The sequence below is a fragment of the Marmota flaviventris genome, chromosome X (genome assembly GCF_047511675.1).
Source record: "Marmota flaviventris isolate mMarFla1 chromosome X, mMarFla1.hap1, whole genome shotgun sequence".
NCBI lineage: Eukaryota > Metazoa > Chordata > Mammalia > Rodentia > Sciuridae > Marmota > Marmota flaviventris.
Genome location: NC_092518.1, coordinates 14,420,111 through 14,437,927, shown reverse-complemented (window position 1 = coordinate 14,437,927; position 17,817 = coordinate 14,420,111). Strand labels below are relative to the sequence as shown.

At 34.4% G+C, this 17,817-nt stretch overlaps 1 protein-coding gene across 6 annotated transcripts in view; it reads left to right on the top strand.

Annotated features, from left to right (window-relative positions):
• Rps6ka3 (ribosomal protein S6 kinase A3) overlaps window positions 1–17,817 on the top strand; it is a 108,986-nt gene that overhangs the window by 80,738 nt on the left and 10,431 nt on the right. For all 6 annotated transcript variants that reach the window (XM_071606729.1, XM_027927349.2, XM_071606730.1 and 3 more), the window contains 10 exons: window positions 3,141–3,229; window positions 3,425–3,489; window positions 3,792–3,894; window positions 4,637–4,761; window positions 8,976–9,101; window positions 11,347–11,436; window positions 13,839–13,997; window positions 15,693–15,854; window positions 16,881–16,957; window positions 17,309–17,426. In XM_071606729.1, the coding sequence (XP_071462830.1) occupies window positions 3,141–3,229; window positions 3,425–3,489; window positions 3,792–3,894; window positions 4,637–4,761; window positions 8,976–9,101; window positions 11,347–11,436; window positions 13,839–13,997; window positions 15,693–15,854; window positions 16,881–16,957; window positions 17,309–17,426 (1,114 nt within the window). The remainder of the gene's footprint in view (window positions 1–3,140; window positions 3,230–3,424; window positions 3,490–3,791; window positions 3,895–4,636; window positions 4,762–8,975; window positions 9,102–11,346; window positions 11,437–13,838; window positions 13,998–15,692; window positions 15,855–16,880; window positions 16,958–17,308; window positions 17,427–17,817) is intronic.

The window sequence follows — 17,817 nt, the reverse complement described above, 5'->3', positions numbered from 1 at the left end:
TGATTGGCTTAGAAGTTTCCACCAGGCAAATTGTCATTGATAATTGAATGAATTAAAAATCAACTAAGGAGGCTGGGGTTGTGGCTCTGAGGTAGAGCGCTTGCCTAGCCCATGTGAGGCTCTGGGTTCAATCCTCAGCACCATATAAAAATAAATAAATAAAGGTATTGTGTCCAACTACAACTAAAAAATAAATAAGTATTTAAAAAAAGAGAGAATCAAGTAAGGGTTTAAAACCAGTTCTGATAGTTCTCTTGTTATCATGGTTACATAGCAATTAGTCTTTTCTTAGGAATGTACAACCTTTTTATTGTCCTTGTGATATTAACTTGTTTGTCTATCCTCTTTTTTTATGGTGCTGGGGATCAAATGCTGAGGATCCAGTGCCTCATGCATGCTAGGCATAATACTCTACAACTGAGCCACATCTCCAGCCCTCTTCCATCTTTTCTGTTAAACTTTTGGCAAGATTATTTCATAGCTTATACTTAGTGCTCCCTATTGTGTTAAGCTAAGAGGTTTACAATGCCAGGTTGTCCGACCAGTGATGAGTTCCTGTGATTCCAGTTGTGATCCCACCACTACAAAGTTCCCTGTTAGGCTTTTGTCTAATGTTTTAATCCATTGAAAATAAGTACTTGAATCAATTATCTTTTAAAAGATTCAAAAATGGTGATTTTTCTATTACTATTATTCCTTTCTCACTTGTTAAATGTTTTCTGAAACAGTGAACTTTCTCTCATTGACTGGGGCTGTTTAGTTAATTTTAAGGGTCATCCAAGAAACGCAGAATACTTTATTATTTTCTTAATTTTTCTTAATTATTTCCAATTGTTCAGAGCCCGAGTAACTTTCATTTGGAGTGGTGTCTAATGAATTTGGTTTTTAATGTTTGTTTTAACTTTGCTTTTTCTTTTTTTTTACTATGGTGAACTCGTGAGATTTGATAATTAGTGTGATTCAGCCAATTGAATTCTTTTTGTTTTGTTGTTGTGGGTGCTAAGGATTAAACCCAGGGTCTGAGCATTTAGGCCATGGATACCTCTTATCCACATTCCAATGTAGAATATCTACTACCACCTCTTCCCAATCCAGATCATTCTCTACTACCCTTGGAGTTATTTCTTAGGGGAAAAAAATCTACTGTTTCAAGAGCTCTGCCTAATATACCTAATATAGCACTGCTTCTTCAGTTTTGTTCAATATAACCCTAATTTTTTTTTTTTGGGGGGGGGGAAGGTGTTGTACTACGGGAGCTACACCCTCAGCCCTTTTCTACTTTTGAGACAAGGTATTGCTGAGTTACCCAGATTGGTCTTGAATTTGCAATCCTCCTACTCTAGCCTCTTGAGTTGCAGGTGTGTGCTGCCCTGGCCAGAACTCTAATTATACAGACTTAATAGGAATTCTCTGAAAAAGAGGTGCTGGAGACAAATGTTCAGAAAATAATGGTTTCTTAGCCCAGCATGGTGGCACATGCCTGTAATCCCAGGAGGATTTGAGGACAGCCTAGGTAACTTGGCAAGACCCTGTCTCAAAAAAATAAAATGGGCTGGGAATGTAGATCAGTGGTATAATGTCCCTAGGTTCAATCCCTAGTGCCAGAAAAATAGAAGAGAAAAAAGAATGATTTCTTGACTCTAGATTTCTCAACCTTTTATGTGCAATGTATTTTATTCTATGTCTCCAACAGAAGGCTATGATAGGTAGCATTGTACAAATTCATATTCTGTAATATTCATTCTATAATATTAATGAAATGTTTTATTATTTGTACAATATGTCTGGAGGAACTTAATGTTATTCAGTAAAATTTGGGGGAATGCTGGCCAAATTACTAAGTTTTCAACCTTTAGGTTACATTGAAGGCCTTTCAGAATGTCCCATGTTAAATTAGATATCCATTACTGTTCACTTAGCATTCTTTCCATGTTTTTCTAGGTTTGCCTCCTAATGTACTAAGGTTATCTATATTCATCTTCCCCACTGACCATGGGGGGGCTGTATTTAGTTCTGTATCCATAGCACTAAGTACTGTCTGGCACATAATAACTCAGTAACAGCTCAGTGAATAATAAATGGATCTATTTCTGAAATAGGAATTTCTCTTCTAGCCATTTTCTCTAACTCTGTTATTATTGTCATACTTACAGGACCATGGTTTCTTTAATTTGTAGGTTTGGAAAAAGAAGAAAATTATATACTGTAGCTGAACCAGACCATAAGCTCATTCAGGCCAGTGGTTTTCAGACTGTGTGCCAGTCTTCAGTGTTCCACAAACCCCTTTTCCATCAATCAGTTCCCTTTCCCTGCAGGAGCTGTTAAAGGGATTGAGAGGGGGAAAGTAGCATATGAAGTACACGTTCTTAATATTGGATTTTTAAAAATTCCCTTCAAGAAAGACTTCTAAGTGTATAGTTTTAGGGTCATTGATCTAGCATCCAATCCCTTTGCTTTTGCTTTTCTTTCTTTTCTTCCTTTTATTTATTTATTTTATTTATTTACTTTTTTGGTGGTGCTAGGGATCTAACAACCCAGAACTGCATGCCTGCCAGGCAAGTCACTCTACAACTGAGCCAAACCCCCAGCCCCCACCCATTCCTTTGCTTATGAAGACAAGCAGAAAGAGATTGGTTTTCCCAGCATCACAAAGTTCTTAGTAACAGAACTAAGGCTTAGATGACCTTATTTTCACAGTAGTACTCTTTGCAAATTTCTGAAAATGAAGAAGTCCATTAGAAGATTTGGGGGCTAAAATTTAAAAATTGTACATGAATATTCATAGCAGTTTTATTCCTTCAACAGGCAAATGGATAAAATAACTATGGCACGTCCATACTATAATGCACTAATAAAAAATGTGGAAAGTAAAAAAAACTGGCAAAAGAACTAAAAACACATAAACACATAGTGCAAATAAAACTGGAGCCATCTTAATGAGATTCATGCATTGTCATTATTCTGGTTGTGATGCTACATTAGAGTTCAAAGTGTTATCATTGGGGAAACTTGGTAAAGGATCTCTATTGTTATAACTGAGTGTGAATTTATGAGTATTTCAATATAAAAAGTCTAAATTTTTTTAATAAAAATGAAGATGTCTCAAAAATGAAATGTTATTATGTGGATCTATTATTTAGAGCCAAACTTGGGATGCCACAGTTTTTGAGTCCTGAAGCTCAGAGTCTTTTACGAATGCTTTTCAAACGAAATCCTGCAAACAGATTAGGTAAAAATTCTAATTAGTTTGTTTCTTTTGTGTGTGTGTTGGTGTTTGGAGTTATTTGGGGGTGGGGTGGATTTTTTTGTGATGGGATTATTAAATATTCAGACAAATATTAAAAGCAAAATCAGAACTAAGTAAATATGTATAATTATCTATTTATTCATTTCTCCTTGAAATGAACCTACCAATTTTTTATAGGAGCAGGACCAGATGGAGTTGAAGAAATTAAAAGGCATTCATTTTTCTCAACAATAGACTGGAATGTAAGTATAGGATAAAAACTTGTTTAAAATATGTTTATAGGGCTGGGGATATGGCTCAAGTGGTAGCGCGCTCGCCTGGCATGCGTGCAGCCCGGGTTCGATCCTCAGCACCACATACCAACAAAGATGTTGTGTCCGCCGAAAACTAAAAAATAAATATTAAAAAATTCTCTCTCTCATCTCTCTCTCTCTCAAAAAAATCAGTCTTAATATGGGCTGAGAAAAAAATATTAAAAAAAAATAAATAAAAATAAAATATGTTTATAATTGACACATGTCTAAGTTTCTCTTTTTTCTTCCAGAAACTATATAGAAGAGAAATTCACCCACCTTTTAAGCCTGCAACTGGCAGGCCTGAAGATACATTTTATTTTGATCCTGAGTTTACTGCAAAAACTCCCAAAGGTAAAGAGGAAACATGAACACTCAAATATAAGATGGCAGATTATTTTCTTGTTCAATCAGAAAATCTTTTCCAAGATAACACTTGATGGTATTCACAAAAGACCCTAAATTTGCTAAATATCAACCTGTCTCCCCTACTTACTAGGAGCCATAGCATTGATAGATTATCATATAAGGTTTCACTGTCCAGTATGGTAGTGAGTAGCCACATGAGGCTAATTAAATTTAAATTAATTGAAATTAAACAGTCCCAATAGGCACATTTAAATGCTCAGTAGCCTCATGTGACTACTGGCTACCATATTGAACAACTCAGATAATAAAACTGTCCATTGTTCTAGGGGATTAAATAGGATGGCACTAATTTCAAATACTATTAACCCAATAATTCAATTTATTATATTCTTCAAAAGAATTAGTTACTTTTGGGCTAGGGATATAGCTCGGTTGGTAGAATGCCTGCCTCTCATGCACAAGGCCCTGGGTTCAATCCTTAACACCACCAAAAAAAAACTTATTTTCTAGGCTTTGGAGAGTAGGATGTTAGAGTGGTAACATCCTAGTAGGATGTAGAGTAACCAGGACAGATCTGACACAGCACCTCACTGAAGTATCCTAGATAGCAGAAGGTACATGGTGCCTGAGAAGAACACCAGAGTAAGTGATAAAGGACACAAATCAACAATTCTTCCCTTAGTTACATTTCAAAGGAATATTCTTAGTAATTTCTTCCTCTTTTCAGATTCACCTGGCATTCCACCTAGTGCTAATGCACATCAGCTTTTTCGGGGGTTTAGTTTTGTTGCTATTACCTCAGATGATGAAAGCCAAGCTATGCAAACAGTTGGTGTACATTCAATTGTTCAGGTGAGTGGATTCCTAAATAATTTTAAATTTGAAATTTAAGATATAGTTTCTTACATGAATAATAAGATTAGATTTTATCTATTAAGTAAGCAATTTAAAATATTTTATCTTATTAGCATTACTCTTAGAAATTCCTTTCATATGTCATTGAAAAGATTGCATGAACCAATAGATGCCTATGTGATGTGAAAATAGAATTCTTTCTACTTTTTCTGTCTCCTGTCCCATGCCTCAAAATGTTTATCAGGCCAATGTGTTTCACTCCCTGCCTCTATCAGGTTAGCTGTGGTGGGCTGAGGTCTCCTGGTTCCTGATGCCTTAGAATAGGGGTCAACAGACTTTGTAAAGGGTCAGAAAATAGATATTTGAAGTCTTATGGGCTATATTTTCTCTCTCATGACTAATCAACTCTACTGTTGTCTCACAAAAGCAGCTATAGACAGTCCATAAACAAATGGGCATGACTGAGTGCCAATATAATTTTATTTGCAAAAAATATACAATGAACCAAATTTGGCCCACAGGCCATAGTTTACCAATCTTTGCCTTAGAAAGGCATAAGAACTAAAAATGAACTCAGATCTTAAGTTTTCCAAGAATTACGCCCTCGTTCTTTTGGAGCCCCCCATTGTCATTAGGAAGAAATGGTTATGGGCATTGCCTTAGAGTGCCCCCTACTCTTCATCCTAGCTGTTTATCAGAGTTACAGAAAAAGTAGGTAAGGCCATAGAGACAGGTTGGAGTGTGTTTATAACAGGAAGCTGGAGTAGTAAATTAAATATTGTTAGAAGAACACAAATAATACAAACCATTATATTTCTTTCCTCTCATTCTAATATTATGGAAAGACAAATTTAATTCATGCTGATGTGTTAATTACACATTGTAAACACATATACATACATTGAAATGTCATGCTGTATGCCATAAATACATACAATTATTGTGTCAACTAAAAATTAAAATAAAATTTTAAAATTTTAATTCATCTTTTCACTCAGAACTAAATCTCTTTTGAGGCATTAAATCATTTTTAGGGTATAATTAATGCTTACATTTGCTTAATGACCAAGTTGCTTCTCTGTGAGCATGTATGCACACACTAGGGACCAAACCCAGGGTCTTAAATATGCTACCACCAAGCTACATCCCCAGCCCAAGTTGCTATTGCTCTAAAATTTTTTTCATGAGTCATTTGTTTGCTTTCTGCTTTCTAGAGAATCAGTTTAAACACTAGGTTTATTTATGGGGTTTTGATTGTTTGTTTGTTTGTTGCAGTCCTGAGGATTGAACCCAGGGCCTTATGCACACTAAGCAAGTACTCTCTTACTGAGCTACACCCCAGCCATAAATACTGGTTGTTTTGCTTTTGTTGTTGTTGTTTATTTAGTTATTTTTGTATTGCTGGGGATCAAACCTAGGGCATCGTGCACACTAGGTAGGTGATGTAATACAGAGCTCACCGCCAACCCTAAACACTCATTTTTAAACAAAGCTTATGTTAGTCTTTCCCTTTTACTATACAAGCACATAAGTGTGTGGAAAGTTTTTTAAATTATAACTTCTATACTTAACATAGCAACCATAAACATATTTTCTAAAAAATTCAAGTTCTACTTTATGCAAAGCACATAGTCACGGAGGATCTCATATCAGTATAGATAAGGGCAACACAACTTCCCTCAGTTACCTTTATGGAAAGAGTAATTTGCTAATTGTCAACTACCGGACATTATTAGTCCCTAACTCATGAGCAGTTTTTTTTTTTTTCTGAGAATTTGTATAAAACTATGATTTAGGGGTAAAGAAAGGAGAGCATGACTACTGAAAGTCCAAAATAACAGGTAGCACTTGCAGATATTTTCATTTAATCCTCATCATTACCATTTGAGAAAACACAAGTTCAAGGTTACATGACCTAATAAGTGGTACATCTTAAACCATCCAGATGTTCTAATTCTGAATTCTCATAAGTCTTTTCTTGTATATGAGAAGTTTTAAACGTCTCCTTATTTGCAAAGGTGCTTTAAAAAACCTATAGCTCTTTGGGGAATGGAATGGGGCTAAATAACAGACAAAGCTATAGGCCCCTTTTTCTGTTGTACATATTCAATATTTCCTCTTGAACATGAATTTTTTTTTAATGTTGATAGATCTTTATTTTATTTGTTTTTACATGGTGCTGAGAATTGAACCAGGTGCCTCACACTAGCCAGGCAAGTGGCTACCGCTGAGCCAGAGATCCAGCCCCTTGAACATGAGTTTTTTTAATTGGCTCTTTTTAGTTATAGATGTTAGTAGAAACCATTTTGATAAAATTATATAACCATGGATTATATCTTATTCTAATTAGGACCCCATTCTTGTGGAGGTACATGATGGTGGGATTCACTCATGTACATGGGAAAATTATGTTAGGTTCATTCTGCTGTCTTTCCTATTTCTATCCCCCTTCCTTACCTTCATTACCCTTTGTCTATTGAACTTCTCTCTCCTCCCCTTTATTGTTGTTTGCCTTATTTCACTTAGCATGATAGTCTCCAGATCCATCTATTGACTGGCAAATGTCATAAAGTCATTCTTTATGCCTGAGTAATATTTTATGGTGTATATATATCACAATTTCTTTATCCATTCATCTATTGAGGGGCACCTAGGTTGGCTCCTTAGCTTAGCTATTATGAATTGTGCTGCTATGAACATTGATGTGGATGCATCACTGTAGTATGTTGATTTTATAATTCTTTGGATAGATGCCAAGGAGTGGGATCACTGGATCAAATGGTGGTTCCATTCCTACTTTTTTTAAGCTTTATTTTGTTTATTTAGTTTTTTGTTTTGTTTTGTTTATGTGGTGCTGGAAATCAAACACAGTGCCTCACACATGCTATGCAAGCACTCTACCACTGAGCCACAACCCCAGCCCCCAGATTCCTACTTTTTTGTGGAATCTCCATACTATTTTCCAGAGTGGTTGCACCAATTTGCAGTCCCATCAACAATGTATAAGTGTGCCCTTTTTAAAAATTTTTTAATATTTATTTTTTAGTTGTAACTGGACACAATATCTTTATTTTATTTTTTTATTTTTATGTGGTGCTGAGGATCAAACCCAGGGCCTCACACATGCTAGGCAAGTGCTCTACCACTGAGCCACAATCCCATCCCCAAATGTACCCTTCTCCCACATCCTCACCAACATTTATTGTTCCTTGTATTTTTTTAAGAGAGAGAGAGAATTTTTTTAATATTTATTTTTTAGTATTCGGCGGACACAACATCTTTGCATGTGGTGCTGAGGATCGAACCCGGGCCGCACGCATGCCAGGCGAGCGCGCTACCGCTTGAGCCACATCTCCAGCCCAATGTTCCTTGTATTTTTGATAACTGCCATTTTGACTGGAATGAGATAAAATTGCAGTGTAGTTTTAATTTACATTTCTGTAATTGCTGGAGATGTTGAACATTTTTTCATATATTTGTTGACCATTCATATTTGTTCTTTTAAGAAGGGTTTATTCACGTTTTTTGCCCATTTATTGATTGGGTTCTTTAGTTTTTTTCTTGGTGTTAAATTTCTTGAGTTCTTTGTGTGTCCTGAAAATTAGTGCCCTATCTGAGTTGCACATGGCAAAAATTGTCTCCCGTTCTGTAGGCTCTCTCTTCATGCTCTTGACTGGTTCTTTTTCTGTGAAGAAACTTTTTAGTTTAATGTCATCCCATTTATTGGTTTTTTATTTTATTTATTGCACTTTAGAAGTCTTACTAAGGAAGTCAGTTCCTGAGCAAATATGTTGAAGTGTTGGGCCTACATTTTCTTTAGTATGTACAGGGTTTCTGGACTAAATCCTATGTCTTTAGAGTTGATTTTTGTGCAGGGAGAGAGATAGTAGTTAACTTTAATTCTATTACATACGGATTTCCACTTTTCCCAGCATCATTTGTTGAATAGCCTATCTTTTCTCTGATCATGAGCTTTTTAAAAAGGTATACTTTGCCTGGTACAGTGGTGCATGCCTGAAATCTGAGCAACTCAGGAGGGTAAAACAGCACTTGTAGAATAAATGCTATAAATAATTATTTTTTATTTTCACCAATATTCATTTACATTTATAGTTATCATCAGCAATGCATACTAAGTAACATATTCCCTTGTTATGAAATGCACTAAAGGCATTATGGAACTCTTCATCAGTTAATAATTGTGTTCGTAGCAGTTGCACAGGAACAGTATTCAGTTTACTGATGGATATGAAGTAAAAGAAGATATTGGAGTTGGCTCATACTCTGTTTGCAAGAGATGTATACATAAAGCCACAAATATGGAGTTTGCAGTGAAGGTAAGTATATTTAGATTTAAACTGTGGCTCTTTAAGTTCATTCTTATACTTCTCAGTACCAGTTAAAAAGTACACTCTTTGGTAAAAGTGCCTTTTGTTATAAAAAGTTAAGATAAATTTAAATATCTGGGCTAGTGGTGTTCAAAGATCTTAATCTGGAACCATTAATTCCCCTGAGGCTAAAAATAAGATATTCATAATCCAGTTAGCCCAGGGTAATACAAATTTGTACCTCTCACTCTTAATAGTATTCCTTTTACTCTCAGAAGTCCCCATTTTATCATCAGGGTATCAGAGAATTCCCCAAAATTGTGTGCCAAATTTTGTATGTTTACATTTTTCTGGCAAAAACCTTCATAATGTCTTTACATCTAAAGGGATCTGTGATTCAAAAGAATAAGAGCCATGGTCATACAATTTATGATCATTAGCAATTTTCATTTCATCAAGTGTACTAAGACAGAATTTTCTAAGACACCTAGTTCTGTGATGAAGTTTGATTTTTCAAATCTGAGTTATGAATGAACAAATACTATATTCAAAGTACCTGCCTTTTCACATCTCAGAATTGTAATGTCTGCTCTCCCTTTCAAGCAATTCAATTAATATCTAAAGCTTCCAACTTTTCTTGAATCTTAGTACTAGTTTATAAATATGAGAATATGTTTAGTTATTGAGAGAGTAATATTGTTATTACTATTTCAAACTTGGATCTAAACACTTTAAAAAGTCATCGGTGTCCATAAGGCTTTCTGTCAGATATAAAGATGAACCATAGAAATAACAAATAACATATTTTCTTACTATTGCTCTCATTAGAATCTAGAATACATAGAAATTTTTAAGTTGTTTGCATAAAAGGAGAAATAAAGAATAATACACTTCATGTACAGCTTAAGGATATGTCTTGCCACCATAAACACATCAGAAAAAAAACAAAAATGGACTGAGGCACCCTTTGAATTGCAGAAACCAGGAGCAGTATGCTCAAAACCTTGAAGTTTTCTCCAAGCTCTTTGTAGATTCCTGTGACTTAAGTTAAATTCATAAATTCAATCCCAACATGACTGTAATACTACCAATCTGAGGTCCACAAGCACAAGTATGATGTAAACTGGGTTCAGATTAGCAGATCAGATTATGTTGTTAAAATGACACTTGTCAATGTGTTCTGGTTTCCAAGAGCCTCTTCACTTAACATGCCTATTTCATATACCTTCTTAATTATCCATTTGCCTAATTCCACACTATCATTTGCAGTTGGTTTCAGTGGTGGTGTGGAATTGCCTTCCCTGTTCTCCAAATAGGGTATTTTGTTTTACAACTAAATCTATTTCAGAAAGATTGGACTCAATACTGATTTACATTCTTTCCTAAGTTGCTGGAGTGATTGGGTATTTACTGAATACATTTACTACTGACCTGTTTTAAAATTGAATATATGAAAGCCACAAAATTTGTTTCAGAATTGAAACCAAACTTGTCTTTTTAAAAAGACAAGTTTATTACTTTAACAGATGAAAACATTATGAGAAATGTTTTAAGAAGCAGCTGACATACAAGGATTAGAAAGCTATTAGAAAATGTTTACTAACATAGAAAGCTATGTTAGTATTTTAAGAGCTTTATTATAATAATTAAACTTAATTCTAAACAAGTAAAATTCTAGGTGTGGTTTTCTGCATAGTGTTCTATTTAGCTACAAAAATAAGCTTGTTCTACTTAACTCTTAATTTTTATAAGTAGCTTACAACTAATGGGATATTTCATTAAAGAACTGTATTAAAAGAAATGATGTTAGTTCAATAAACAGATGCTAGTGGTGGTGTTATAGATACATCCAGCTCTTAATTATCTGTATTGGTAGAGGGCTAGAAATTAACTGAATTCCCAAAAGTTTAAGACGTTCAAGAAGAAAAGATATGTTAACTGTATTTTTGAATCTTTTCTTGAGGCTTTTCAGTTTTTAGTAAGTCCTAAACTTACTACAAATTTACACTGGAGAGATTGGTGGGAATGTGACTCATGGGTTAGCATTTACAATCTTGCCATCTATATCAAGACTACCTTTCTAATTAAACAGTCTAGCCAGGTAGTTGAACACACCTAATGATAAATGGCATATACACATCACACGCATGCATGCGCGTGTGTACACACACACAGAGATGATACCTAAGGTCTGTGGCTACAAACATTCAAAGTTTATGTTCATGAGATTTTGTGATAAATATTTGTCTTTTAGATTATTGATAAAAGCAAGAGAGACCCAACAGAAGAAATTGAGATCCTTCTTCGTTATGGACAGCATCCTAATATCATTACTCTAAAGGATGTAAGTATATTAATAAGGATCACTTGATTCAGTTGTCTAACTCTCATTTGGCATATTTTAAAATATCATGTGGTAGACAAAGGCCTCCATATAGTAAATTTAAAAAGTAGATTTGAGTACAACATATGCAGCATAATTCCATTTCTAAAGAAAAAAATTTTCTATACTTTTCTATTTTTGTCATAAGAAGAAAAGTATTTTAACATTCTTTTTAGTATCTGCATTTGCTTGAACATATACATAAATGTCCAATATTAATGTTGCTATTAATTAACATTCAGGATTGACAAGTCTCTGCAGACTCCCCAAACTGTTTAACACAATACTGCCAGAGAGCTAAATGCACTTATCTACCTATATTACTTCCCTTTCTGCAATTTATATTCATACTCCCCAGCCCTTCAAGCCCCTGCCTTCCTCTATAGCAGTTGTCACACTTCCCCCTATGCTCCAACCATGCTATATTGTGTGTGTGTGTGTATATATATGTATATGTATTTTTTTTTAAAAGAGAGAGAATTTTTTTTTTAATGTTTATTTTAGTTCTCGGCGGACACAACATCTTTGTATGTGGTGCTGAGGATCGAACCCGAGCCGCACGCATGCCAGGCGAGCGCGCTACCGCTTGAGCCACATCCGCAGCCCCTATATATTTTTTTGAGCATGCCTCTTTTTCTCATATTCCTCTGTCTTTGAACTTATGGTTCCCTCAGTTGGGAACACTATTCCCCTCCTTTGCTTGGCTAACTACCACACATTTAAGACAGTGCTAAAGTACTGCTTCATCCGGGAAGTCTGCCCTGCACATCACCACCCTTAGGACAAATGAGGTATCCTTTCCTAGCTGTCATGTTACCCTGCTTACTTTATCTCCTATGGCTTATATTATAACAGTATCGGCAAAGGGCGTGCACTGCCCAGGTAGCATTTAGCTCACTCTCTTATTGCTGGTGCTCACATAGGCCCAAAGGCTATATCTGGGTGTTATAAAAACTGCAATTTAATCAGATTGATTTATTTCTGCTTGTTGTTGGAAGAAAAATGTTTACTAAATCACATCAAAGTGTGAAGCTGAACAGTGACTCTAAACATAATCTCCAAGAATGCAATCAAGAAAATTAAAAAGGAAATCTAGAAATACTTTCTCTCAGCCTAGCCTTGGAAACTCCTTAAGCTAGCTGGCTCTCTCTCTCTCTCTCTCTCTCTCTCTCTCTCTCTCTCTCTCTCTATATATATATATATATATATATATATATATATATATATATGCTAAAATTTTACTCAGACTTTTTTTTTTTGTATTTGGACACAATACCTTTATTTTATTTTTATGTGGTGTGAGGATCGAACCCAGGGCCCCACACATGCTAGGCGAGCACTCTACCGCTAACTCACAACCCTAGCCCCTTTACTCAAACTTTTATTACAGCATCTCCAGCACAGTTTTACTCCTATTTATATGTCTGTTTCTCCATATAGAGTACGAAAACTTGAGGGCAGATATTTAACTTCATTTTCTCTGTGCTTGAGGCCCTAGCACCCATATAGTATCTAGTACTGCTTATGGAGCTACCTAAAGTTTTCCAGTAACAATATAGTGAGAAGGAAATAAAAAGAACTTAAGTTTAATAAAGGGATTATTTCAGTTAGGGATTGTCTGGGGTATAAATACAAAATTCCAGTGAGCTTTCTATTTCTGTGTTAAGAGTTCACTTCTTTGTGGTTGGATGGAATTTATCTTTAATAATTAATCTTCCTTCCTAATTGTTTCATATAACTTGTTTTTTTCAGTTTAATCAAAGCCAGAATAATTCATTCATTCTGTGTATATAATTATAGAAGTTCTGCCTTTGCAGAAATTGGAAAATCACAGGAGTTTATACTTTTGATACCAGTCCCTGCTGTCATCAGTAGATAGAAAGAGATCAAGAGGAGAAACAAACCCTGAGAATATAAGTTCAGTGTCCCCTTTGCATATCCTACCCATAGTTGTTTTGATTGCCATGACTTAAGTTTCACAGAAGAAAATTACAAGGTATTTTTCTGACATTCAATCTCATCAATTTTTGTTTTCATATTTTTAGGTATATAAAATTGTTTACAGATTTTATATCTTCCACTGGTTGTGAAAAGCAAAATTTTGTTTGAATATAAAATGAATTTTAATATCTCTTCAATGGGGGCTGGAGTTGTGGCTCAGCGGTAGAGTGCTCGCCTAGCAAGTGTGAGGCCCTGGGTTCCATCCTCAGCACTACATAAAAATAAATAAATAAAATAAACGTATTGTGTCCAACTACAACTAAAAAATAAATATAAAAAAGTATATCTCTTCAATGTGTTAAACTTTGGGATACACATAAATCTTCAAATAATGTTTTATATTTTGATACTTAATTTTACAGGTGTATGATGACGGGAAATACGTGTATGTAGTAACAGAACTTATGAAAGGAGGTGAATTGCTGGATAAAATTCTTAGACAGAAATTTTTCTCTGAACGAGAGGCCAGTGCCGTCCTGTTTACTATAACCAAAACTGTTGAATATCTTCATGCACAAGGGGTATGTATTTTTAACATTGTTTTTATTAAGAGATAGGTGTGTGTGTGTGTGTGTGTGTGTGCACGCGCGCGCACCCCCGAGCGTGCACATGCTTTCTTTTTCTTAATATTTTAGCTAAAATTACAAATGTGGGAGTTAATTTCTGCATGTAATAGGAAATAACTACAATTAGATTCATTATCCTACTGGTTTTTCCTACATTAAACTTTTTCCATTGAACTTTGAAGTACTACTTTGAAATCCTAGCTTGTTATACTAAATCCTTATGCTTTCCAAGAAAAGATGAATGAGATCATCATATTTTTTTAAAGAAAGGAGATCTGGGTAGGCAAAATTTTAGTAAAAAGCAAAAATATCAGGAATTCTGGGAAGGAAAGAAAGAAAGGAGAAAATGAGGGAAAGGGGGAGGAAAGGAAATCAGGAGTGAAGAAGGATAGAAAGCAAAGGAAACAAAGATTGCTTCTTCTTTACATTTTAATTGACAAATAAAATGGTATATATTTATGGTGTACAACATATTTTGATACGTGTATGCAAAAAAAGAGTTCTTCTTTTAGGAGTTCATTTTCAGAGCTTTATTCTCATTTTATCTTTGCCCTTAGAAGCTAACAAATGGAAATTGTCATTTCTAGAGCTTTCTAACTGCTAATTAAGATTTGCCTAGTATTGAACCTTTAAATTAACAGAACTCAGTATTTACTGGAGAATTCATTACTTTGCAGTCATCTAAGTCTTCTTTATTCTTTTTCCAGTATCTTATCAGTAATTAGTAAAATAGTAAGGAAGGAGAAGTAATACTCTAGATGTTAGGAACTAAAACTAAGATGATTGATTAGAATATCGACTTAGAATTTGGTGATGGAGAAACACAAGTCTAAAAAGCAATTGTCAGAGAAGCATATGATAAAAGAAGTATTCAAGTAGGTTACTAGAGGAGGAAAATAATACAAAACTCTAAAGAAAATATATCTTTTTGCTTGTGTGACATATTCACTTCAAAAGGCAATACTTGAAAGAGGGTTTATTTTTTCCCTTCTCCCCTTTTATTCCTCAACACATGCCTATTCCATTTTGCTGTCAGTACATATTTGTCATGTGCCTACCTTGTATGCACTATTCCCATTACTTAGAATGACTTTATCCCACTGTTACTATGATTTATTTATTGTGTTCTTCAGGTCTTAGATCAGATGCTATCCCCTCTAGAGACCTTCTTTTACAATGCTATTCAAAGTGACCTTTCCACCTACATCCCATTACTCAACCTGTCTGTTCTCTGCCCTTCCTACTTACCATGCAAGCTTTCAGTACAGAACAGCTGGGATCTTAAGTTTCTTGTTCACCAGTGTTTACTGTTCCTTATAGAATACCCTAGTACATGATGGGCACTCAGTAAATATTGTGGAATGAGTGAATAACTTGGAGATAGATATTGTTTCTATTTGTATTTATCCTTAACCCAATTGCTCAGTTGGATAAAGAGGGAAGAAGTAACTATTATTGTTCCTCCTCCTCCTTGCCCTGGAGTCTATGTAAGAGAGTTATACTTACATTATCAGTATTTTATAATGTTGGGATAAGTTAAAGGTCAGGACTCATCATCTTGTTAAATGCATTGCTTCACATTTTGTGAATAACGTTTTATAATAGAAATGAATCATTAATGTTAACTCTTTAATTTGTATTTCAATTTAGGTGGTTCACAGGGACTTGAAACCTAGCAACATTCTTTATGTGGATGAGTCTGGTAATCCAGAATCTATTCGAATTTGTGATTTTGGCTTTGCAAAACAGCTGAGAGCGGAAAATGGTCTTCTCATGACTCCTTGTTATACTGCAAACTTTGTTGCACCAGAGGTAATTGTGAGAGAGTTTGCTTATGTATTTTAGTATGTAAAAAGTTGCTTGTTGTGTTTAATATAGAATAGTTAATCATTGTTAATTGAAGACTTATTGAACAAATAATTATGGTAAAATGCCAACCCTTTATTTTCCTGTTTAATGCTTCAATCACATCTGAGTACCTACAAGAAAAAAAATCTAAATTCTTTAATATTACAAAATCTCTGCGGTCTTTACTATCCTTTACCTAAAGTTTGGCTACTCAGAACTTCTTGCCTATCACTAAGACTCTTCCGCCCTCTTTTCTCTAACATTTGAATGACCTCTGCCCTTCCCCTACCTCCTCCCTTTTCATACTGAATTCTTACTTATGGGTCGCACACAAGGTAGCTGCCCTCTAACCTGTCCTCTCTCCCCCTATCAATAATAAATTGAGGCTGAGGTTATGCTCAATGGTAGAGCACTTGCCTAGCATGTGAAATACAACTTCAGATATAATTTTGTTATGATGTTTATCATGTTGAATTATTAACTATATATATTTCCCTGCCATATCTTGATTATTTTAGGAAATTGATCTTTTTTCTTATTTGTCATAGTTCATGCCTAATAATAATGATTATTAAATAATCACTATTGATTATTTGCTTGAGTGAATCAACTTATTCATATATTTTTTATATATGTGGTATTTTGCACTATATCATTTGTACTAGGTTATGTGTTATTAAAAGTATTGTCTGTAAATATTTCTCTAGTGCTATACAAAATATAAATTAAAATAAGAAATTGATCAATTTGTTTTATATTTCTTTTTGTAACTACAGCAGCTCAATAATGTTATTCAAATACCAAATTAAATTTATATATACAAATTGTTGGTAGAATGTTCTAGAATAGATTTAATATGTTGCCTTGTCATTTGTGTGCTGTTGAAGTTTTTCTTATACACTGATTTTGAAAATATAATTTAGTTCATAGTCTATCCAAATATATATAAAAAACAGTAGTGTGGTAATGCTAATCTTTTATTTTTTCCAGGTTTTAAAACGACAAGGCTATGATGCTGCTTGTGATATATGGAGTCTTGGTGTCCTCCTCTATACAATGCTTACTGGGTGAGTGTGTACCATTTATTCATCAATATTTTGCTTAAATTATGTAGGTTTTTTAAAATCCTTATGTTATAATATCTTTCCATGTTTTATCATGCTTTCTTTTATATACATATAAAATAAAAACACTGCATTTATAGCTGTATCATCAATGTCTTGGTCTTAAGTTGATTTTAACTTAAAATATTTAGAGTACCATATATTTAGACTACTTTGGGCCATAGAGCATTGTTTTAATAAAGTATTATATTAACTGAATTACTCAATACTTTTGGAAACTTCAACTGAATATAAAAATTACCAACCAAAAAAGAAAAATTTATTCATTAACATTTTAATTTTATTATAAACTAGTTACACTCCATTTGCAAATGGTCCAGATGATACACCAGAGGAAATATTGGCACGAATAGGTAGTGGAAAATTCTCACTGAGCGGCGGTTACTGGAATTCTGTTTCAGATACAGCAAAGGTAAGTTTGGCTTCCTTGTACAAGCTCTTTTTTATTCCGTTTTGGTTTTGGTGCTAGGGATCAAATCCATCACCTTATACATAATAAATATGCACTGTACCACTGAGCTACATGCCCAGGACTGCTACAAGCTTTTGGCTCTTGAGAAAATAATTTGTCACAATCCATAGTGAGAAGAAATACTCTCAGTTAAAAATATCTTCTTAAGCCAGGTGCAGTGACATACACTTGTAATTCCAGCAACTTGGAGGCTGAGGCAGGATGATTGCAAGTTCAAGGACAGCCTGGGCACTTTAGCAAAATACTAACTAAAATTTTTGAAGGGTATTGAGGATGTAACTCAGTCATAAAGTACTTGCCTAGCATACATGAGGCCCTGGGTTCAGTCCCT